The 23,295-nt window shown below is 43.8% G+C and overlaps 1 protein-coding gene across 2 annotated transcripts; it reads left to right on the forward strand.

The window, feature by feature from the left end:
* Positions 1–98: 98 nt before the first annotated feature.
* On the forward strand, positions 99–23,295 carry LOC112221709 (activin receptor type-1B). 2 transcript variants are annotated; one of them, XM_024383960.2, is made up of 10 exons: positions 99–288; positions 17,507–17,746; positions 18,056–18,209; positions 18,344–18,456; positions 18,694–18,924; positions 19,129–19,296; positions 21,246–21,432; positions 21,619–21,743; positions 21,994–22,124; positions 22,399–23,295. In XM_024383960.2, the coding sequence occupies exons 1-10, from the start codon at positions 228–230 to the stop codon at positions 22,522–22,524; spliced, it is 1,536 nt and encodes a 511-aa protein (XP_024239728.1). In that variant the 5' UTR covers positions 99–227; the 3' UTR covers positions 22,525–23,295. The 2 variants fall into 2 exon arrangements, with proteins under 2 accessions (XP_024239728.1, XP_024239729.1); XM_024383961.2 differs by having other exon boundaries at positions 100–288; positions 21,276–21,432; positions 22,399–23,294.

Genomic DNA, 23,295 nt, shown 5'->3' on the forward strand with positions numbered 1-23,295 from the left:
AAGTCTAGAGTAGGATCGGGTCTTCTACCCCAACAAAGGGTCTTGAAACTGGTCTTTGGCTTAACCACAGAGAGCCCTCCCCTTTAAAAATCGACGCACCGCCCTTTAATTCCGCCGCCTGTAGCACTTCAACAGGCTGGCAGCGGCTGTATGGTGTGTGGTTATGTTTAGGTCTGGCCGTGGTGTTGACAATACCACCCTCCGAATGCGATGGGAATGCTGAAGGAATGGCTTTAAAACGATTTGTTCTCACGTTACTGGCCCTGTCTGGGTTAGCCATCGGCGACGGTAAGTGAACTAGCTACATGTGCCATCTTTTGATTTTGACTTCGCGTTTTTTTGTTTGTTTAATAACAGGAGAGTGGCTTGCCTAGCTCTGGTATCGCCTGTCGATCATCATGGCGTTGCCTGTCTGGGATTTGTTCAACCACGGCTAGCTAGCTAACAAATCACATTTGACACATTGTGGCTAGCGCTGCTTGCTGAACTCGTTGAGGAACACTGCCGGAGGTATACGGGCCCGTGTGTTTGTCAGCCGGCAGCTCACATGCTCGTGTTACGTCAAGTAAATAGAAAATGTGATTTATTAACGTGTCGAACAAAAACCTCCTTCCGTCTGGCGCGAGGTAACGTAAGCTGGCTAGCTAATTTGTTAGCCAGGTGTGCACAAAAGGCCAGTAACGTTAGTGTTTTGTCGATAGCTTGTGCATTTTAATATCGCTTTATTTGCGTGTCCAGTTGGGTATACTACAGAGCAGGGTCAATGAGTTAGCCAGTTAACTGGCCTACATATTCAGATTTTTGAGGGGGAAATCTTGGAAGTGGGCATGGTCTGATTCCGGGTTTCCCAAACTCGGTCCTGCGGCCTCCCTTGGATACACGTTTTTGCCCTAGAACTACACAGCTTTTTCAAATCAAAGCTTGATGATGAATTGGTTATTTGTATCAGCTGTGTGACATTAGTGTTAGAGCAAAAAACGAAATGTGCACCCAAGGGAGGCCCCAGGACCGAGTTTGGGGGAAACCCTGGTCTAATTGACCCAACAACACACAACGTTCCTAATGAACCAGAAAATCAATCGTTTTAAAAAAATAAAATAAAAATTAACTGGCTAACTCATTGATCCTGCTTTGTAGTGTACCCCTCTGGAAGGGGGCCACACGTTTATGTTGATGTTGGTTATCTGTGTGTGGCTGTGTTATGCTTTAGTGTTTACAAAACAATCAAGTGGCGATTAGAGTAACGTTAGCTGTGGTGGGGTGTATCTTTAGCTCTTCCACGGAAGACAAGGTGAAAGACTACATTTACAGACTTTTAGATCTTTGAATTATTATTATTATTATTTTTCTCTCTGCATCTTTGATTTTTCTGCATCCTATTAGTTATCAATACCGAAGTAATTTAGCTAGCCAATATCCTTCAACCAAGAGCACTGGATAGAAAAAAATAGACTTAAATCCAGATGTGGTATTTTTTATTTTTAAACCACAAGTAAACATGTTGTGAAGCTAATAAATGTATTTGTCACATTCTTTGTAGACCACGGGTTTAGACTAACTATGAAATACTTACTTATGGGTCCTTTTCAAACAATGCAGAGTAAAAGATAAAATAGAAATTGGACGCAAGGAATAAATGCAGTGAATAAGGTCTCTGGCAGGGTAGCCTTATTCACTAGGCAGGGTAGCTTAGTGGTTAGAGCGTTGGACTAGTAACCGAAAGGTTGCAAGTTAGAATCCCCGAGCTGACAAGGTACAAATCTGTCGTTCTGCCCCTGAACAGGCAGTTAACCCACTGTTCCTAGGCCGTCATTGAAAATAAGAATTTGTTCTTAACTGACTTGTCTAGTAAAATAAAGGTAAAATTTAAATAAGTGTCTGTTACAGGAGTAGTTAAAAGTGGAAGCAGGCAAGGGTGCGACAACAGCCACCCATTCTAAGTATGCAGCTGACGCCCTCAGTTCGGGGCGTTCCTGCATGTGGGCACTCCTTGCTAGCTAGCGTGAGCGACACCGGAGGACCGTGTTGAACACTTTGCCCTCGCCGGCGGGGGCGAAGGACACTGTCTAGCTTGCTAGTTATCGACTGTGTCGACCCCCTACTGCTGTATACCGGAGAAAAACGTCTACCGGTCGTCCTGCCTCCCGCTGGCACAGCAGGCGGGAGGCTAGGCCGACACTGTACTAGCTAGTTTGATAGAACAGTGTCACACTTGCCTGGCTAAGCTAGCTTCACTCCTACTTCCCCTCGCCATCATTAACATAACTGTGGGAGAACAGTGCCCAATAGACAGAGGTGAAGGACGCTGCCTACCAGTGTATGGCTAGCTAGCTACCGTTGTTGCCCCTGCCCCTTCTTCTGTGGGGTTTATCGTTAGCTGGCATCCAACGTTATTGTGCATTAATTCCACCTTTACTGTACTGGAGCGCCCCTGCCTCCCGCAACATAAAAATTGACCAACAGAAGTATAAAGAGGGGCTCCATGCAGGAACGCTCTGAATTGCAGGCCGCAGTTGCACCCTTCTCGTCCATTCAGCCGGCCCAGACAGAAGTTAAAGTTTAAGTCTGGGTTCTTTGTGACGGAAATGTGGCGAATGGGGGTCTTTTCAGACTCCTGCATGGGCCCCACCCCCACCCCACTGTCTTCTCAGAGCAGCTGTTGACCAGATCCAAAATGGTGGTCCTCTGTGGCTCAGTTGGTAGGGCAAGGTGTCAGGATAGTGTTTGTTTCCCTGGATAAGTTCCTTTGTATGAAAGTCTGCTAAATGGCATACTATGATAAATTAATACATCTGGATTGGAATTTGGCATATGGTGTACCTAGTCTGTAGCTACTAGCTAGACCTTCCAAAGAATTATTCCTGTGTACTGGGTTATTTGTTAACTTTTTGAAAAGGTAAAGTATGTTCAACTAAACTGCTGGAAGGGGCTGGTGTTTTTTTATTTAGATTGAAAATCATTGCACGTTATTCCACTTGGGGCATTTAAATGGAATAGTGGTGGGAGTGTCTGGCCAGCTCCCAGTAATTTCTCTCCCTGTGTGATCTATTCTCTATTCCCTTGTTGCAACTTGCCACTCACAGAAACTTAAAACAATGACTGAGAAAGTTAACCCTATCTGCCAATGTCAATAACCTCAAGTCTGCTGCCACCCATTAGTTATGTTAAGTGACTCATTCCTCTTCCAAGAATCAGGGCTACATTCCTCCCTCATCCGGCTGGGTTCAGATAAGGACATAATCCACGTTGATTTGTCACCTTTTTCTGTCACTATTCACATCTTTTAGGTAAAAAAAAATAGACCGTGTTGAAGTGAGATGGCGGGAGGGTTAAATGGACGGGCTCAGGGATTGAACCCTGGTATCACCACTAAACCAAACTCCAATACTGGTCTTGTTTTTAAAGGTAACTTTATGGGAACATATGACTGGGATGCACCGGAGTTGACCATTTGACTGGGGTAGTCAATGTAGCGCTCAAGGACTAGTAAGTTCTCTAGTACCAGTGAGAGTGGCGGTTTCTCTGGCTCAGGGTTTCAGGTTGTGTCCAGCTGGGCTGCTGTGTGAAGAGGGGCCGATGCTGCGCAGCCTGGAGCCAGACGTTCACACCACATAATGGGTTATGCTGTAACGAAGCTCAAACTAAAACCTGACAAACCCAAAGGTAGCGCAGGCCACCTAGTAAAAAGGTGGCCGAAGACCTCCGCTTAACTCTGGACCCTGACTCCAGCTCCCCTCTAATCAGGACTGCTTTAGACCTGGGACACCAGGTGTGTGCATTTACTTATCAAGTTGGACAGAACGCCAGCAGGCTCCAGACCTGGAAGGAGAGTTGAATACCCTTGGACCAGGACTGCGACTGGCGGGTTATCTGTCTGTGACAGTACGTCTTTACTCACAGGGTCGCCATGGCTCACAGGTTGCCGGTTTCCTTTCCCGTTGAAGACATTTGGCCTGACCAATCATTAGCCTCGTCGTTATGAAGCTGACATGCTTTTGTGACTTAACTAGGTGCCAGAATAAAATGGATGTGCAATGTGATATATGCACTGTCTGAGCCACAGATACACTGCCGTGAGGCAGGGCGCGTCTCTCCTGCTTTCTCTCTGGCCCCTCTGTCTCTCTCCCCTCTTACACCCTTTGCTTTCTCTCGTCTCCTGTGTTTCTCAATCTCTCTACACCCCCTCACATACTATAGCCGATAGTGGACCTGATTGACCCATCGCAGACTTATCTTCTCAATGTTATGTTGTGTCACTTACAGTTCCTTCAAAGTATTCATACCCCTTGACTTATTCCACATTGTGTTACAACCTGAATTCAAAATGGATTAAATGAAAGTTTTCTACACACGATACCCCATAATGACAAAGCTATCTTTTGCAAATTGACAGAAAATAAAATGCAGACCTACCTCATTTACATAAGTATTCACACCCCTTTGCTGTGACACTCCAAATTGAGCTCAGGTGCATCCTATTTCCTTTGATCATACTTGATGTCACTACAACTTCATTGGAGTCCACCTGTGGCCAACTCAATTGTTTGGACATAATTTAGAAAGACTCAAGGTCCCACTGTTGACAGTGCATCAGTGGAGGCTGGTGGGATTAGCTATAGGAGGACGGGCTCATTGTAATGCCTGGAATGGAACAAAGTCAAACGGGATTTCCAATGCATTTCTCCTTTGCCAAGATGATGCCACACCTGTCAGGTGGATGGATATCAAGAAGCTGATTTAAACAGCATGATCATTGCACAGGTGCGCCTTGTGCTGGGGACAATAAGTAGGCTCTTAAAATGTGCTGTTTTGTCACACAACACAATGCCACAACTTGAGACATCTTTGAAGGAGCATGCAATTGGGACGCTGACTGCAGGAATGTCCACCAGACCTGTTGCCAGAGAATTGAATGTTCATTTCTCTACCATAACTCGCGTCAGTCCTTTTAGATAATTTTGCCGTACGTCCAACCTGCCTCGCAATCGCAGACCATGTGGAACCATGCCAGCCCAGGACCTCCACATCCAGCTTCTTCGCCTGCGGGATCATCTGAGACCAGCCACCAGGACAGCTGATGAAACTGAGGTGTATTTGTCTGTAATAAAACACTTTTGTGGGGGGGAAACTAAGTTGGTGGGCCTGCCCAGTCATGTGAAATCCATAGATTAATGAATTAATTTCAATTTACTGATTTCCTTATGAACTTTAACTCAGTAAAATCTTTCAAATGTTTAATTTTATTTTTGTTTTACTATAGTTACATTTTCTAAACAAGTTTTCACTTTGTCATTATGGGGTATTGTGTTAGACAGGGAAAAAATATATTTTTAATTCGGGCTAGAACACGACGATCACTTTAACTCTACCTACATGTATATATTACCTCATCTAACCGGTGACTATGTACCGGTACCCCCTGTGTATATAGCCTTGCTATTGTTATTTTACTGCTGCTCTTTAATTTATTTGTTACATTTAATAAAATGTACTTAACCAACAATGCCTTTAAGAAAAAAGTGTTAAGGGCTTGTACGTAAGCATTTCACTGTAAGGTGTACACCTGTTGTATTCGGTGAGTGTTACAAATACAATTTGATTATGTCAAGGGGTATGAATTCTTTCTGAAGGCACTGCATGTGTCCTTCTGCTGCCCACTGTGCCAGTAACTTATAGAGCTACACAGCTAGTCTGGCTTCTGTTTCAGGGTTGAAATTCAAGTACTGGTACTGGAAAATCTGAAAATAATTTCCAGGCAGACTTTTTTTTTTTTTTTTCTTGTTTCGTGATGTGGTTGCCACCCACACTGCCAGGCAGGTACAGAACTGACTGATTAGGTGTCGGCAAACGTCATGTCGGTAGCTAAAATGCCAGGTTAATGTAGATTCAAACCTGCCTTTTGTGCGTATGGAACATTTCTAGGATCTTTTATTTCAGTTCATGAAACACTGGAACCAACCAACCCACAAGGTGCAAAAATGCATCAGACTTTGGCATTGCGAGCATGGGTGAAAGAGCCACATGAAAGGCAACACTGCATCCTGCGCTGGCGCCAGTTTTACATAATGATTTGTTTTCTATGCAACGACCTCTAACCCCTATTTCGATATATCCAATTGGTAGTTAGTTTTGTTCCATCGCTGCAACTCCTGTACGGACTTGGGAGAGGCGGATGTCGAGAGCATTGTTGTGAACCCGAAAGCCAGCCGCACCAATGTTTCGGAGGAAACGCCGTACAACTGGCGACCGTGTTGGCGTGCATGCGCCCGGCCCACCACAGGAGTCGCTAGAGTGCGATTGTACAAGGACATCCATGCCCCCCCCCCCAACCCGGACAACGCTGGGCCAATTCTGGGTTGCCTCATGGGTCTCACTGTCACGGCCGGCTGCGACACAGCCCGGGTTCGAACTGGGATCTGTAGTGATGCCTCAACCACGGCAGTGCTTTAGACCGCTGTGCCATTCGGGAGGCCCTCCAGAGCATTTTAACAATCGCATCATTCATGGAGCGCCTGCTATATTCCGGTTTATCAAGCAGCAACTGTGATGCTGCTGTTCTGGTGGACGTTCACGTGCTGGTTTCCTCACAGTGCCCTTCCCCCGACCGGCGACTGAAGCTGCCAGTCGGAAGCAAGACTCTTTTTCGTAGCTATTAAGTAGTAGACGTCCAATTTTAAAAACGGTCACTAAGCTGGAAATGTGTGTTCACCATAAGGCATATCCCAAAATTCTGCTCATCACTACTCAAATGACAAAATCAACAGCACGAACACATGTATGTAGTGAAACGTGTGTTATTGAGTAGGACTTGTAAGGTAGTGATGAATACTAAGATGATTTTCTTTTTCAACATTTTCATGATATTGTGGTTCTGTTGGCGACTAGAAACAATTGCATAAATTGAACTGTTACAAACTGGTGGTCCTTGAAAATAAATATTAGTGCTTTTGAAAAAGTATTTGAAAAGCCTTGAATTTGACTTTCCACTGTCTGTACGAACCCCTTCCCTTGTTGCAGAACGAAGTGTTGTGGTTTAATGGGCACAATTTCCTTCTAGTATTATGTACCTCTTGTAACCACTGGAAACTAGACCGGACCACTGCTGTCATTATCTCTCCTTGCCTCATGTAATCACAGAGAACATTAATTTAGTACAGCCAATAAGAAAAATCTCCTTGGCTGAACTGTAAACAGAATAGGATTTGGCGTGCTGCTGAACTAGCCATTCGGGTGCTGCTGTGTGTGTGTGAAAGCTGTGTGAAAGCTGTTTCATGTCCTAATGATGTTATGGAAATGAAAGGGAGCACATAGTCAGATTCCAACATGTGCATGCCTGTCTACCAGATCAGAGCCAAGGGAATGTACAGGAACTGAGCTGCCTGGAGTCACTGGGTTCAGGATAGGTTTGCATATAGGACATTTTTTTTTCTCCTTTTTATGTCGTGTGGTGTGACTTCAGATATGGTCTGGGGCTTCCTATATGTGCATATGAGGTAGTTAAATTCCTGGTTTTTACGTGTGTGTACTTTGTCTCAAGTTCTGTTGTGGGTCTATTAGTCCGTGTCGGGCTGAGTGAGAGTAGCTTTCCTCCCTTAATCACCAGGCTAATAACCTCATATTTTGGTTCTGTGTGTTGTGGTGAAGGTTCTAGCCTGGGTCCACTAGGGGTGAGTAGCTTAATGACCCGGGCGCCTCTAATGACCTCCAGCCCAGAGAGCCCTGGAGGCTGAGAGGCCTAATCGCAGCCACAGACTGTCTGGCCTCTCTCTCTCACTGACCTGTGGACATGATCACTTAAATACAAATTCAGAAATATGATTCGGTGGTCATTAGCCTTATGTGTTATTGCGGTGTCTGTGTCACAGTGCAGTGGACTCTTATGGAGGAGCTGAACATGATACCCACCTTCCACTGCACTGCCGTTAGTCTCCAATCAGTACACATTTCAGAGAATCACGCCTTGAATAGTGTAGCTGCACTTATACTCACGTAGACAGACATACAGAGGGTTAGGCAGGTACTAGTGGGCTATGCTGTTTAGAATTGTATGTAATCTGACCCTGTGATGATGGAGACCAATGTAATGACTTTCCTCTTTCCTCCCAGTATTGATAAAGGCTGAAGTGTGTTTTTTTTTGTCTGGTGGCGTCTGCTTGTCTTGATCAGCCCTCTGTCTGGTAGCTAACTGGATCTAATTTCAGATAGTGCAGTTTGGATAATGGTGCTCACACGCATTCTGTCTGCTCTGTGCTGTTTAGCCCCCAGAATTCTTTGCTGCTGTGTAACAGTTTTGTCCCATGCCAAACAGGCTTAGGCTAAACATTTTCCACTGACATCATACTCATTCTTGAGGTGTACTGTTGTAACTGACTGATTCACCATATGCACATGAACACAAGCACTGTGAGTGTCAGCGTCTGACTGGCACACCAACACAGTCACTGCAACCATGTTTGTGTTAAACCCATTTCTGTGGTTTTGGAGTCCGTCTCCCACAAAGCTCTCTCCTGAACCACACCTGGGTTCTAACACTTTCAAATCTTTCAAATACTTTTAGCGTTTGCTTCCGCTTGCCTGGAGTGCCAAATGGGTGGGGTTTGCAGTTTTTCGACTATTCTATTGGTCCATTGTACTAGGCAAGCTCAACCATGCCCAGCTTAACTATTTGGAATCATTTCTAATCGTATTTTTAACCCAGGTCTGTCCTGAGCTCAGTCCAAATGAAGCAAGCACTGGTTATGGCAACAATGTTTTATTCATCCCTCCCTTCACTGTTTGCGTCCCAAATGACACCCTGTTCCCTATGAAGTGCAACAGTTTTTACCAGAGCCCTTTTTGGCACTTTATAGGCTACATCCTAAATGGAACCCTATTCCCTATGTCTGCCCTTTCCTGCCATTTTGGAATGATAGGGTCTTAACACTTTGCTGTTAAACGGCTCCATCCAACCTGTATTCAGTCTAGACTGGGCTTTAATGATTGAATGTCACAACTGGTCACTAGCTAGCTGCAGACCCCTCACAGACGGACGGACGGGGGTCTGCATAAACCCCCCTTATCTGTGCTCTTCCCCTCTGCCTGTCCCCTGTCTCTGCCCACAGAAGAGATTTTCAGCAATTCCTCATAAAACAAAGTTTGCAGACATTTTATAAAAACCATTTTTTATTTTTTTTATTTAACCAACATATTTTGTCAAAGTCCTTCAAAGTATTTGATCTATTCTATCCCCAGAGCACAAGGTCTGGTGAGTGGTGCACTACTCCACCTCCTCTCCATGCTTCCCTGCTCTTTGTTTAGCACAGGGCCCGTCCAATCCCTCCTCGTTTCCCTGTAATCTCAGCACAAAGGACCAGTGTAGGGACACCAATTATGTGCAGAGTTCACACCAACCAGCTCAACCCCCACAGTGGAGCTGACTGTCCCTCCCCTGGGAAGCCTACTCTCTGAAAAGAGTCAATTCTGTTTGAAAACTTTTGAAAGGAAATTAAATCATGAGCAAAAATGTTCTGAGTTCTCTGCTCTGTTTATCTTCTGACACATTTAGAAGTCTTGTTTATATATTAGGCACACTGATGGGTTGTGGTATTCTGTCTGTGTGTAGGGCCATGTAAAATGTTTAGTTATTTTAAATGTATTACCTGAATCTGTTTTAGTTTTACCCCAAATTCCATTTCTGTATTTCCTGGGTTTCAATTAAAAAATGTTTTACTCAAAAGCACAATTTTTTTTTTTTAAACAAAATGTAATGTTCTAAGTCCACAACAATGCTTAAACCAAGACTACTTTTGAGGTCTGGGAAAAAATACAAGAAATAGATTTTTGGTTGTAGTTATCCTTTAATGCAAATGCACATTATCCTTTTAATGTTTGGTTAGCAATGTTGCTGATTTGAAATTTGCACAACAATATTTGCATGTGACGCTAGCTAGCTATGAACCTCAATCAACCTAAACTTTGATCAACGGCACCATTTGTGTTGACTAAATTAAACTGTGTCCTTTTCCCACCGAAGGATGTAAAGACACACACACACACACAGTAACATTGTACCTTTCGCATGTAATATGCTACAAATTGGATTATGGTTTCTTTTAACATTAGAATTGTCATATATTCTAGCTAATGGCTCACGTTCTATAAGATACATTTCGCAATCCACCACCTCCATGCCATTGACCTTCTGATTTTGTCTCTGCATTGTAAAATAATTCTCAGCAAATAAACGAGGTAGAATTTCCAACGCTCCCCACGCCCCATTATTTACATTCTTTAAATGTTTAATTAGCTGGCATTTTTTTTTCGGGGGGGGGGCTCCTTATTTTCATGTACCGTACCTAGAATACAAATGGTTGGATTTGCACTAAGCAATTTCCTCCAAGAACCAAATGTGAAACTGGCATATGTTCGTGTGTAATATACATTTATCATTTAAAATTGGTAACACGTGGCTAGCTCAACAATATGCAAACAAGGTGAGTTTAGCTATTCTCTGCTTCAGACCTACAATGACCTGGTGACGCATGCCATTATCATCTGCAAAAGGGGTTCACCTGGCTGATATCCTGAGACGGTGACAATCAAGCCGATTTGGAGAGCTCACAACTGGACAAATGCAGTGCCTTCAGAAAGTATTCACACCTAGACTTTTTCCACTTGTTACAGCCCAAATTTAAAATGGATTCAATTGAAATTCTGCCACTGTCTGCAATGTCAAAGTGGAATTGTATTTTTACAAATTAATAAAAAATAAAACTGAAATGCCATTAAAAAGGGGGTTGAAAACATGACAAGCCTAAATATGTTCACGAGTAAACATTTTAGCTTTAAGTGAAATATTAAGTTGCATAGACTCTGTGTACAATAATATTGTTTAACATATTTTTATTTTGACTACCTCATCTGTACCCCACAGAATTCTGTAAGGCCCCCAAGTCGAGCAGTGAATTTCAACCACACAGATCAGGGAGGTTTTCCAATGCCTCAAACGGAATAATGAGCAGACATTAAAGGTGAATACAATGAGCATGGTGAATACAATGTGTTGAATTCGACACAAACACAATGCGTCACCGAGTACGACTTTTCATATTTTCCAGCATGGAGGTGGTTGCATCATGTTATGGGTATGCTTGTCATCGGCAAGGATTAGGGAGTTTTGAGATAAAAATACCATCTGTTGAAGATGCAGTATCTCTTCTTATTCCTGTTGGCCAGTCATCATAAGGCTAGGAAGTCTGTAGCATAGCAACCCATATTTTCTCCCTGCCTTAGTTAAAGGCTTGTCCCCTCTTGAATGGATATTTTCACTGTTTTAAACTTCTGTAAACTGTTTGCCTTTGTATGGGACAGTCATCACATCGGGCTATAAACCACAGTTTCTGGTTAGGGTAGGTGTTAATAGTCAGTGGGTACAGCATCTCCAATGCACTTCCTTATAAACTCACTCAGTCAGCGTTATAGCTCAATGGTGTTCTCTGAGCCTGACCCGGAACATATCCCAGTCCGCGTGATCAAAACAATCTTGAAGCGCGGATTCCTATTCGTCAGACCAGCGTTGAATGGTTCTAGTCACTGGTACATCCTGTTTGAGTTTCTGCCTATAAGACTGTAGGAGCAAGATGGCGTTGTGGTTGGATTTGCCGAAGGGAGGGCTTTGTAAGCATCGCAGAAGTTAGCGTAGCAGTGATCGAGTGTGTTAACCCCACAAGTCTCCAATATGCTGATAGAATTTAGGTAGCCTTGTTCTCAAATTTGCTTTGTTTAAATCCCCAGCTACAATAAATGCAGCCTCAGGATGTATGGTTTAGAGTCCAGTGACGTTGCCTGAGGGCCGTGGTGTCTGCTTGAGGGGGAATGTACACGATTTGATTAAACTTGGCAGTAGTCTGGTCCCGGGTCCTTCTCCCAGCCTTATTTAAACTATTTCGCTAAACTATGCTCCAGAATAGGATGTGGCACTGGGTTGTTTTTCTCTTTCTCTCTCTATCAAAGCCTGTTGCTTCATCTCTGTGTAATCTGCAGGAAATTCCGTGTCTGTGATTGCGTGTGAACTGCAGTGAACTTGGACACGCGCCACTAGGAGTTACTGGCACTTCCCCCGTCTGTCCCGAGCTCCAAGAGCAGTCCACATGCTGTTGCTGACGAGAATGACTGAATTACAAGAAACTGCACACGCTTGCTGCTGACATGAAATGGCAAGACGTCGACTCATTCCACTTCCACTTTCCTCAAATCGCTGTTCCAACAACGCGCGCGCGCACACACACACACACACACACAGTGCATTCGGAAAGTATTCAGACCCCTTGACTACTTTTTTGTTAAGTTACAGCCTTATTCTAAAATGGATTAATTTGTCCCCCTCCAATCTACACACACTACCCCATAATGACAAAGCGAAAACAGGTTTTTAAAAACAGAAATGGCACATTTACAAGTGTTCAGTACATTGTTAAAGCAACTTTGGCAGCAATTACTGCCATGAGTCTTCTTGGTTGTGACACTACAAGTTTGGCACAAGTATTTGGGGAGTTTCTGCCATTCTGCTCTGCAGATCCTCTCAAAATGATCCTTTCTGGCAAATTTCAAGCAGGCTGTCGTGCCTTTTACTGAGGAATGGCTTCCATCTGGCCACTCTACCATAAAGGCCTGATTAGAGTGCTGCAGAGATGGTTGTCCTTCTGTAAAGTTCTCCCATCTCCAAGGAGCTCTGTCAGTGACCATCAGGTTCTTGGTCATCTCCTTGACTATGGCCCTTCTCCCTGATTGCTCAGTTTGGCCAGACATCTTCCAATCATGTAGAAACATCTCAAGGAGGATCAACAGAAACCCGATGCAGCTGCGCTCAATTTAGTGTCATAGCAAAGGGTCTGAATACTTGTGCAATATGATGGATGATGCCGCCAGAGAGAATAGCTGCCATTTTATTGGCTCTTAACCAACCGTGCTATTTTTAATTCTCATAGTTTTTAACTTAATTTGTACATAATGTCACTGCTACCGTCTCTTATGACCGAAAAGAGCTTCTGGACATCAGAACAGTCATTTCTCACCTCAAATTGGACAAATAATTTTTCTTTTAACCTTTCTAGGGCAGGCGTTCTGCTAGCGGAACCCCTTGACAATATTCTGCTGAAAAGGCAGTGCGTGTAATTCAAAAATATATTTTTTAAATATTTACCTTTCACACATTTAACAAGTCCAATACAGCAAATGAAAGAAACCTCTTGTTAATCTACCCATCGTGTCCGATTTTCAAAAATGCTTTACAGCGAAAGCACCACATATGATTGTTAGGTCATAGCCAAGTCAAAAAAACACAGCCATTTTTCCAGCCAAAGATGGGAGTTGCAAAAAGCAGAAATATAGATCAAATTTATCTGATCTTCATCAGATGACACTCATAGGACATCATCTTACACAGTACATGTATGTTTTGTTCGATAATGTGCATATTTATATCCAAAAATCTGTTTACATCTTTTATCAAATGTTTGAGTATTTCTGCAAAAATCACCAGATGTTTTGGAATCAACATTACTGCACGTAACATGTGAATGTAAACAGATTTTTGGATATAAATATGCACATTATCGAACAAAACATACATGTACTGTGTAAGATGTCCTATGAGTGTCATCTGATGAAGATCAGATAAATTTGATCTATATTCCTCCTTTATAGTAGAATCCTCATTCACGCCCCCATTCTCATCGACGGGGCAGGTTGAGAGTTTCAAGTTCCTTGGTGTCCACATCACCAACAAACTAACATGGTCCAATCACACCATGACAGTTGTGAAGAGGGCACGACAAAACCTATTCCCCTTCAGGAGACTGAACAGCTAATCAAATGGCTACCCAGACTATTTGCATTGCCCCCCCCCTCTTCTACACTGCTGCTACTCTGTTTATTAAAGTGACTATACATAATGTACATATTACTTCAATTACCTTGAGACTGGTGCCCCCCCCCACGTTGACTTTGTACCGGTACCCTTTGTATATAGCCCTGCTATTGTTATTTACTGTTGCGCTTTAATATTTTTTTATTTTATTCTTATCTATTTTTTTTTTATTTTTTAGGTATTTTCTTAAACAATGCAGTTAAGGATTTGTAAGCATTTCACTAAGGTTTACACATGTTGTGTTCAGCGCATGTGATTTGATTTGAAATTGGCCATTTATTTTTTTTATACATTTGCTAAAATTTCTAATCCTTTTTTTGCTTTGTCATTGAGGGAAAATATATTTAATCCATTTTACAATAAGGAAAAAGTCAAGGGGTCTGAATACTTCCCAGAATGCACTGTACATGCAGACATGCAGGTGCACATTACACACAGCAGTTCAACTGTGGGTAAGGCTCCCAGTCACACATTATGATGGCGCAATAGGTGGGGGGTGTGTGTGTGTGTGTGTGTGTGTGTGTGGTGAGTAAACTTAAGGGAAGTGGGTTGAGTAAGACTGAGTGGGTGGGAAAGTGTTACTAACCCGACAATATTTGGATCCTAAGGAGAGTGGTGAAACTACAGCAGCAGGAGTAGCTCAGGAAGAAAGTGGTGTTTCAAACTGTTCTGTTCTGATTAAGGATGGATATTTTTGCAGGAGACCTGCTGCTGTTGAAACTCCAGAGATGAACCTACAGAGGAAGGTTGAGCTTGTGCTAACAATTTGTCTTGGTTTACCACTGAGACTGAGAGACTAGTGCTCATTGTTGATGATCCAGCAAACTTCACAAATTCCAGGCCAATCTCAATTTTGCCGGCCATCTACATTTTTAAAGCATATACCAGATGAATGTAATGTCTTAACAAGGAAAGTCAGTTTTATGAACTTCAGTATGGTTTCAGAAATCTCACCCTTCCTACATGGCTGTTAGTTACTTAATTGGTGAAATACATACGGCAAATGATTGCGAAGATCATAGATTTTTTTTTTCTTAAAAGCTTTTGATACTGTTGATCATAATAGTTTGAATAAAAATGTGAAACTGAGGAGTATTTGTCTGTAATAAAGCCCTTGTGGGGAACAATGAGTGAGGTTTTCCCCCCACAAGGGCTTTATTACAGACAAATACTCCAGTTTCATCAGCTGTCCGGGGGGCTGGTGAAGAAGCCAGATGTGGAGGTGCTGGAGTGGTTACACGTGGTCTGCGCTTGTGAGGCTGGTTGGACGTACTGCCAAATGTTCTAAAATGACGGAGGCGGCTTATGTTAGAGAAATTAACATTCAATTCTCTGGCAACAGCTCTGGTGGACATTCCTGCAGGCAACATGTCAATTGAGCTCTCCTTCAAAACTTGAGACATCTGTGGCATTGTGTTGTGAAAACACTGCACATTTGAGTGGCCTTCTATTGTCCCCAGCACAAGGTGCACCTGTGTAATGATCATGCTGTTTTATTCAGCTTCTTGATAATCCATCCACCTGACAGGTGTGGCATATCTTGTCAAAGGAGAAATGCTCACTAACAGGGATATAATCAAATTTGCGCGTATGGAACATTTCTGGGATCTTTTTATTTCTGCTCATGAAACAGGACATACACACATGACTAGTTGTTTTGTATATTTGTGTGTTTTACTCTCTCAAAGATTTAATTTACCTCAGTTCATCAACATTATCTAATTTCTCAGTGTTTTAAAATGAACATTGTCACTGACTTTTATTATTTGGTCCAAAGAAAATAGAATCCAGATTATATAGGGGTCCATATTGATGATATACCTGTAGATCATGCCTGTACGCTTTCTTGGTGTTCTGATTTGATGGTCAATTGTCATGGAAACAATAACCTCTAAGATCACCAAAAATATGAGGATAACTGGGCAAGATGTAGATATATCCTGAACACAAGTGCTGCGCTCTCTATTACACGATGATCGTCCCATTCATCAGTTACTGTAACATTATATGGGCCAGCACATACCATACCACTATCAATCTCCCTGCAGAAACGCTCTGTATGAAGAATATCATCTGACTATACCTCAGACTGTTCAGCACCTCCTTAAAATAAATAAGAGGACTCCTGAATATTGATCAAATGTAAGTTGCTCAATGTGTTTGCGGTACTTTTAATCACTTATCCTCTTGAATTCCCTAACTGTGGCTACGCCGCCCATGTTCAGGAGCGACCAATTCTCAATTCCGAATTACCTATTAAAGCCCCATGATCTGGAACGCGTTCCTGTCTGATTTTGCTAAGCTATCCTTGTCATTTTGTTTTAAAAAGTTGTTAGAGGCACATATTGTCCATCACAGTTATACACCCCCAGTAGCTTGACTTTCTGTTTAGATTTTCTATTCCTTTATCTCTTTTGCGTCTAGTTTTAATTTGATTGTTTGTCCACACTGCTAAATTGGTGTGATTTATGACCATTTGACGAGGGGGAGTTTGTAATTACAGTTACAAACTGTTTCTGTTTGAGCAAATAAACTAACCTGGCGGAAGGAGAGGGCTCAAGGGCTGCTTGGAAAACCCCCCAGAATAGGGAGAGGATTAGCAGAAGGCTTCAGAGTAAATCCCTTTTTATTTTATTTTTTAATTCCAGAGGGTGTTGAGGTCTGACAAGGCTTGGCCCTTTAGAAGTGTCTTTTAGGTGGCAGCAGACCTGAATTCACTCTGTCCCCCTCTGTTTGAATTTGTTGCCATTTTTGTTCTAGTCTTGCTTTCAATTTCCTCTGAAGCAAGAGCGATTTAGTTTTGAGTGGCCCAGCTATTGTAGACTTGTTAAAACAGGCCCCTATCAAACTGTCTGTGATGCGGGCTTTAAATCAAAGCTATGATCCTGACAGTGTTTTGGGGACCGAGTGGCGCAGTGGTCTAAGGCACTGCAGTGCTAGTGGTGTCCCTACAGACCCGGGTTCAATCCCGGGCTGTATCACAACCGGCCGTGATCGGGAGTCCCATAGGGGTGGTGCACAATGGGTTTGGCCAGGGTACGTCGTCATTCTAAATAAGAATTTGTTCATAACTGACTTGCCTAGTTAAATAAAAATGTGTTCTCTTGCTTTCTTTGAGTAGCAGAATGCTGCATTGGGGATTTGACTGGGTTTTGGTATGTCTGTCCCAGCATCCCAGAACAGTCTCCTCTCCATGGAGTATTTGGCTTCCTCTGCTTTAGCGAAACTGGTTTCTGTCCTGGTCTCTGTCTGCTGCTAAACCAGTCTACACATTCCACTGGCTGTATTGTTGCGTCTCTTCCGAACGGGACTCTATCCTGGCTAGTCCGGTAGATGGAATGTACTTTGAGTCTGGTATTGTTGGTTTAGACGCCCTCTGCTGGACATGTGAGTAATGCAGTGACTCACAATTTTAGTCCGGACTGTAAGAGAACTTTCATTGCTCATCAACTGTTCTTCATCGCATTCTGTTCTGGAAAGTTCTCTCCAACTCATTCCACCCCATGCCTGTTATCTCGGTCTCTGATTCAAGCGCCCATAGAATAGTCCTGATGCCTAACTAGTACTCATTCTAACCTTGTGCCTCCCTTTTTCCCTCAGCCCTGCGGTGTAACTGCACCAACTGTGTGAAGTCTGGTTACGAGTGTGAGACTGACGGGGCCTGCATGGCCTCCACCTCCTTCATCCAGGGGCATGAGCAGCATGTAAGGATCTGTATCGCCAGAGACAGCCTTGTGCCCCCTGGCCAACCTTTCTACTGTCTCAGTGCTGAGGGACTGCTCAACACACACTGCTGCTACACTGACTACTGCAACCGCGTCGACCTCAAGGTTCCCTCGCGTGAGTAAAGCCGAAGTCACACCGTGTGTGTGTGTGTGTGTGTGTGTCGCATAAGTAAAGCTTCCTCGTCTCTTTTTTTTTTTTTTTTTCATCTGCACTGATTTGAAAGAACAGGGCTGGTGAAGCCCCCCCCGAAGTAGCAACCATTCCGCGTCTACCCCTCCAATGTTTTCATATCAGTGCACATAAGAGAGAGGAGATGGAGGAAGCCACTTTGTACTATTGAGATGCACCCTTTTGTTGTATTTGACTGGGAAAGATGGTAATACCACTGCCAACACCCTGTTCTCAATTTCTCCCTCGCTCCAGTCCCGGTGAAACCAGGGGAGCTGGGCTGGGTGGGCTCTGGAGGCCCCTGGGGGCCAGTGGAGCTGGTGGCTGTGATCGCAGGGCCGGTCTTCCTGCTGTGCATGCTGCTGCTGGTGGGATTATTCCTCTTCCAGCATCACCAGAGGACCTACAGGTGAGTCTCTGGTCCCAGGTAGTACCATCTGAGTACGCCCTACAGATGGGACGGCAGGGCTGTGGTGTATTTGGAGAGGGGGGGGGTGAGAAGATACAATTTTAGTTTCTGACAGCTGATCTTCTTTTGTACAGCCACAGACAGCGGCTGGAGGTGGAGGACCCCTCCTGTGAACACCTCTACCTGGCCAAGGACAAGACCCTGCAGGATCTCATCTATGACATGTCCACCTCCGGGTCTGGTTCTGGTGAGTAGACTGAGCCTACACTGCTGGAAGTAAAGGTTCTATACACAGAACCGCCCTGAACTCTACCCTCGCCTGCGAACAGAGGTCCTATTACACTGTGGATTCATTCAATGTTTAGAATACTCTTTAGCCACGTCTGTATGTAACACAATAGATGCATATGTGTACACATACAAGTTATTGTTTAGGCGAAAGCCCAATGGTATCAGTGGTCCTTCTTTCTGCTTCCTCCTGCAGGCCTGCCCCTGTTCGTGCAGCGTACGGTGGCCAGGACCATCGTTCTGCAGGACATCATAGGGAAGGGCCGCTTCGGGGAGGTGTGGCGGGGGAAGTGGCGCGGGGGAGACGTGGCGGTGAAGATCTTCTCATCCAGAGAGGAGCGCTCGTGGTTCAGAGAGGCTGAGATCTACCAGACCATCATGCTGCGACACGAGAACATCCTGGGATTCATTGCCGCCGACAATAAAGGTGAGCGTTCCGTCGCTGTTCTACTACAGCACCACACGGAGAACCGTGTACACACACACCACTTACAACACAGACATATCCCTGGTGTTATGTAGGTGGATTTCATCAACGTGCCGTTGTTGACTCAACAGTTTTTAATGATTTTTTTTTTAAATTAACCGTAGAATTATCCTCCATCTTTCTCTGCGTTTCTCTTTCTCTCAGATAACGGCACATGGACCCAGTTGTGGCTGGTCTCAGACTACCACGAGTACGGTTCTCTGTTTGACTACCTGAACTACTATTCTGTGACTATAGAGGGCATGATCAAACTGGCCCTGTCTGCCGCCAGCGGCCTGGCTCACCTGCATATGGAGATACTGGGCACGCAGGGTAAGCACAGCGGCGAGATGAATAAGGACCATACCGTGTATTCGGAAAGTATTCAGACCCCCTTCACTATTTCCACATTCTGTTATGTTACAGCCTTATTCTAAAATGGATTATTTATTTTTTTACCCTCATCAATCTACACACAATAGCCTATAATGACAAAGCGAAAATGGGTTTTTAGATATGTTTGCTAATTTATTAAAGAGAAACCTGAAATGCCTTATTTACAGAGGTATTCAGATCCTCTGCTATGAGACTCAAAATTCAGCTCCGGTGCATCTTGTTTCCATTGATCATCCTTGATGTTTCACAACTTGATTGGAGTCCACCTGTGGTAAATTCAATTGATTGGACATGATTTGGAAAGGCACACACCTGTCTATATAAGGTTCCACAGTTAACCGTACATGTCAAAGCAAAAACCAAGCCATGAGGTTGAAGGAATTGTCAGTAGATCTCAGAGACAGAATTGTGTTAAGGCACAGATCTGGGGAAGAGTACCAAAACATTCCTGCAGTATTGAATGTCCTCAAGAACAGTGGCCTCCATCATTCTTAAATGGAAGAAGTTTGGAACCACCAAGACTCTTCTTAGAGCTGGCCAAACTGAGCAATCGGGGGAGAAGGGCCTTGATCAGGGAGGTGACCAAGAATCCGATGGTCACTCTGACAGTGCTCCAGAGTTCTTCTGTGGAGATGGTTGTCTTTCTGGAAGGTTCTCCCATCTCTGCAGGACTCCACCAATCAGGCCTTTATGGTAGTGGCCAGATGGAAACCAAGCCTCAGTAGAAGGCACATTTACAGTCCACTTGGAGATTGCCTAAAGTACTCTCAGACCATGAGAAGCAAGGTTCTCTGTTCTAATGAAACCAAGATTAAACTCTTTGGCCTAAATGTCAAGCGTCACGTCAGAAGGAAACCAGGCACTGCTCATCACCTAGTCATTACCATCCCTACGTTGAAGCATGGTGGTGGCAGCATTGTGCTGTGGAGATGTTTTTCAGTGGCAGGGACTGGGAGACTAGTCAGGATTGAGGGAAAGATGAACGGAGCAAAGTACAAAGATCCTTGATGAAAATCTGCTCAGGACCTCAGACGAGGGAGAAGGTTTACATTCCAACAGGACAATGACCCTAAGCACACAGCCAAGACAACACAGGATTGGCTTCGGGACAAACCTCAATGTCCTTGAGTGGCCCAGCCAGAGCCCGGACTTGAACCCGATCTAACATCTCTGGAGAGACCTGAAAATAGCTCTGCAGCGACACTCCCCATCCAACCTGACAGAGCTTGAGAAGGTCTGCAGAGAAGAATGGGAGAAACTCTCCAAATACAGGTGTGCCAAGCTTGTAGCGTAATACCCAAGAAGACTTGAGGCTGTAATCGCTGCCAAAGGTGCTTCAACAATGTACTGAGTGAATGGTCTGAATACTTGTGTAAATGTGATATTTCAGTTTTTGAAAACATTTCTAAAAAATCGTTTTACTTTGTCATTATGGGATATTGTGTGTAGATTGATTGGGGGGGGGGGGCTGGCTATTTATTCCATTTTATAATAAGGCTGTAACAAAATGTGGGAAAAGTGAAGGTCTGAATACTTTCCGAATCCACTGTATGTGTAAACAGACATTCCTAATTAGCCTGGTAGCCAAGGTGCTCTACAACACAACAGGATCACCAAGTTAGCCAGTTAACTTTTGTTCCCATCACTTTACACCTTACACCTCTCACACGGCCATTGTTAGCACTCATTGCCCTGCCTATAAATTAGATTTTTGTTATAGGATCCCCATTAGCTGATTCCATGACGACAGCTAATCTTCCTGGGGTCCGACACACAACTAAAAAGACATTACAGAAATGACTTTACAGCTAATATATATTACAAACGATGACCTGGTTCAAATGTTAACCTGGTTTAAACATTGTCGTGTGCTCCTTCCATTCCAGTCTTCCAACTCAGTGTTTCCTCCTCTCTAGGTAAGCCTGGTATCGCCCACCGTGATCTGAAGTCTAAGAACATTTTGGTGAAGAAGAATGGCATGTGTGCCATCGCTGACCTGGGGCTGGCAGTACGCCACGAGTCCATCACTGATACTATAGACATTGCCCCTAACCAGCGTGTTGGCACCAAGAGGTACTGACCCGACTAGCTGCCATGTCTATTAATTTAATTCAGGACAACATTGTAAAAATGTGGAATATTTTTGTTCAATTCATCTCCTGAATTTGGCGTATTTGATACCGTATCTCAGTGATAATATACTGGTACACAAAACATCCTTTCCTTTAGTGGAAACCTGTTTGTCTCTCTGTCTCCCAGGTATATGGCTCCAGAGGTCCTGGAAGAGACCATCAACATGAAACACTTTGACTCGTTTAAGTGTGCTGATATCTACGCCCTGGGGCTGGTGTACTGGGAGATAGCGCGCCGCTGCAACACTGGAAGTAAGACACGGACTGGGTACCTTGCAGATGGTCCAATCTCACAATGCCTGGGGAAGTGCTTCAGCTCATTTTGGCCACACGAGTAGTTACTTAGGCTACATGGGGATTTGTAAATGAGTGATTCTGTGCAGTCTGACTGCAATGTAGTTTCATTGAAACACACCTTCACTTGTCAAGAACCACATTACTATGAGAACAATCTTAGACGTGAGCATGTGACTGACCAGGCTCTCCCTCTGTTCCCCCCCAGGTATCCACGAGGATTACCAGCTACCCTACTTTGACCTGGTGCCCTCTGACCCCTCCATAGATGAGATGAGGAAGGTAGTGTGTGACCAGAGGCTGAGGCCTAACGTGCCCAACTGGTGGCAGAGCTATGAGGTAATGAGAGAGAGAGAGAGAGAACAAATGCGCACAAAAAAACCTCAGACTTTCTGGACAGAAACATTGCATTTGTTTTCTAAGTTATTAGTGATTGACTGCATTTGAAATGTAAATATGGTGTAAACAATTGTTTTTGCAGTTTTATTGTACTTTTTAAATTCTTTATTCACAAGGCAATTCATTTGACATTTCCTTTTCACCCTGTGGGACTAGGTAAAGTTGGTTGATTATGTGTTGACTGACTCTAACCTCCCCCTCTCTCATCCTCCAGTCTCTGCGTGTGATGGGTAAGATCATGAGGGAGTGCTGGTACTCTAACGGAGCGGCCCGCCTCACGGCTCTACGCATCAAGAAGACTCTCTCTCAGCTCAGTGTTGAGGAGGACATCAAGATGTAAGATAAGAGTGGGACGGACAGGCGGCAGAGCCACGTAGCTCGCTGGAGACGCACAACGATAGACACAGACTGTATATCAAATGGCGCCCTATTCCCTATCTAGTGCACTACTTTTTGACCAGGGCTCATGGAAAATAACACGGAAAGGACTGAGACTAAATCCTGCCAGTTTTAAAGCCACACTCCCAAGTTGTTACAAGGCCTACCCTGCCTTATTAGCCATAACTACTGAGAATCTCCCCTCTGCCGCTCCTCTCTATTTTCTCCCTCCTTCACCTGGTTATCCCAACCTCCTCTCCTTCACCCACTCTTATGGGCCACCACACTACAACATGATACTACCATTATTATCCCCACCAACCTCCCTGTTCAGTTTTACTTTGTGCTCCGAGGCAGTAAATATTACTATTGTACAGTGACAGGAATTTAGTTTGTAATATTTTGTACATCTTTTAATTTTTAATTTTTTTTGCCACAAGACTAGCTACGTCCTGAAAACTCATATTCATAATGTGATTTCATGTCCACATTTTTAAGTTTTTAAAAAAATTGCTTTTGGGAGAATGTGGGAGAGTAGCAGATGACTCGCTTGTCGTCACCCAACTATCTGTACAGGATGAAATCAACCATATTAGGCAGGAAAGTCACTTCTATGGACATGTCACAATATACACTGAACAAAAATATAAATGCAACGTGAAATGTTGGTCCCATATTTCTTAGGCTGAAATAAAAGATCCCAGAAATGATCCATACTAATTTGTCTACATCC

Source organism: Oncorhynchus tshawytscha, linkage group LG22 (assembly GCF_018296145.1).
Source record: "Oncorhynchus tshawytscha isolate Ot180627B linkage group LG22, Otsh_v2.0, whole genome shotgun sequence".
In the NCBI taxonomy this organism is placed as follows: Eukaryota; Metazoa; Chordata; class Actinopteri; order Salmoniformes; family Salmonidae; genus Oncorhynchus; species Oncorhynchus tshawytscha.

Bases quoted from the DNA above. Each gene is read 5' to 3' on its own strand.
- LOC112221709 (XM_024383960.2), top strand. From the start codon at position 228: ATGGCTTTAAAACGATTTGTTCTCACGTTACTGGCCCTGTCTGGGTTA. The intron at 18,457-18,693 runs GTGAGTAGACTG...TTCCTCCTGCAG, and splicing joins CACCTCCGGGTCTGGTTCTG to GCCTGCCCCTGTTCGTGCAG. The intron at 18,925-19,128 runs GTGAGCGTTCCG...TCTTTCTCTCAG, and splicing joins CATTGCCGCCGACAATAAAG to ATAACGGCACATGGACCCAG.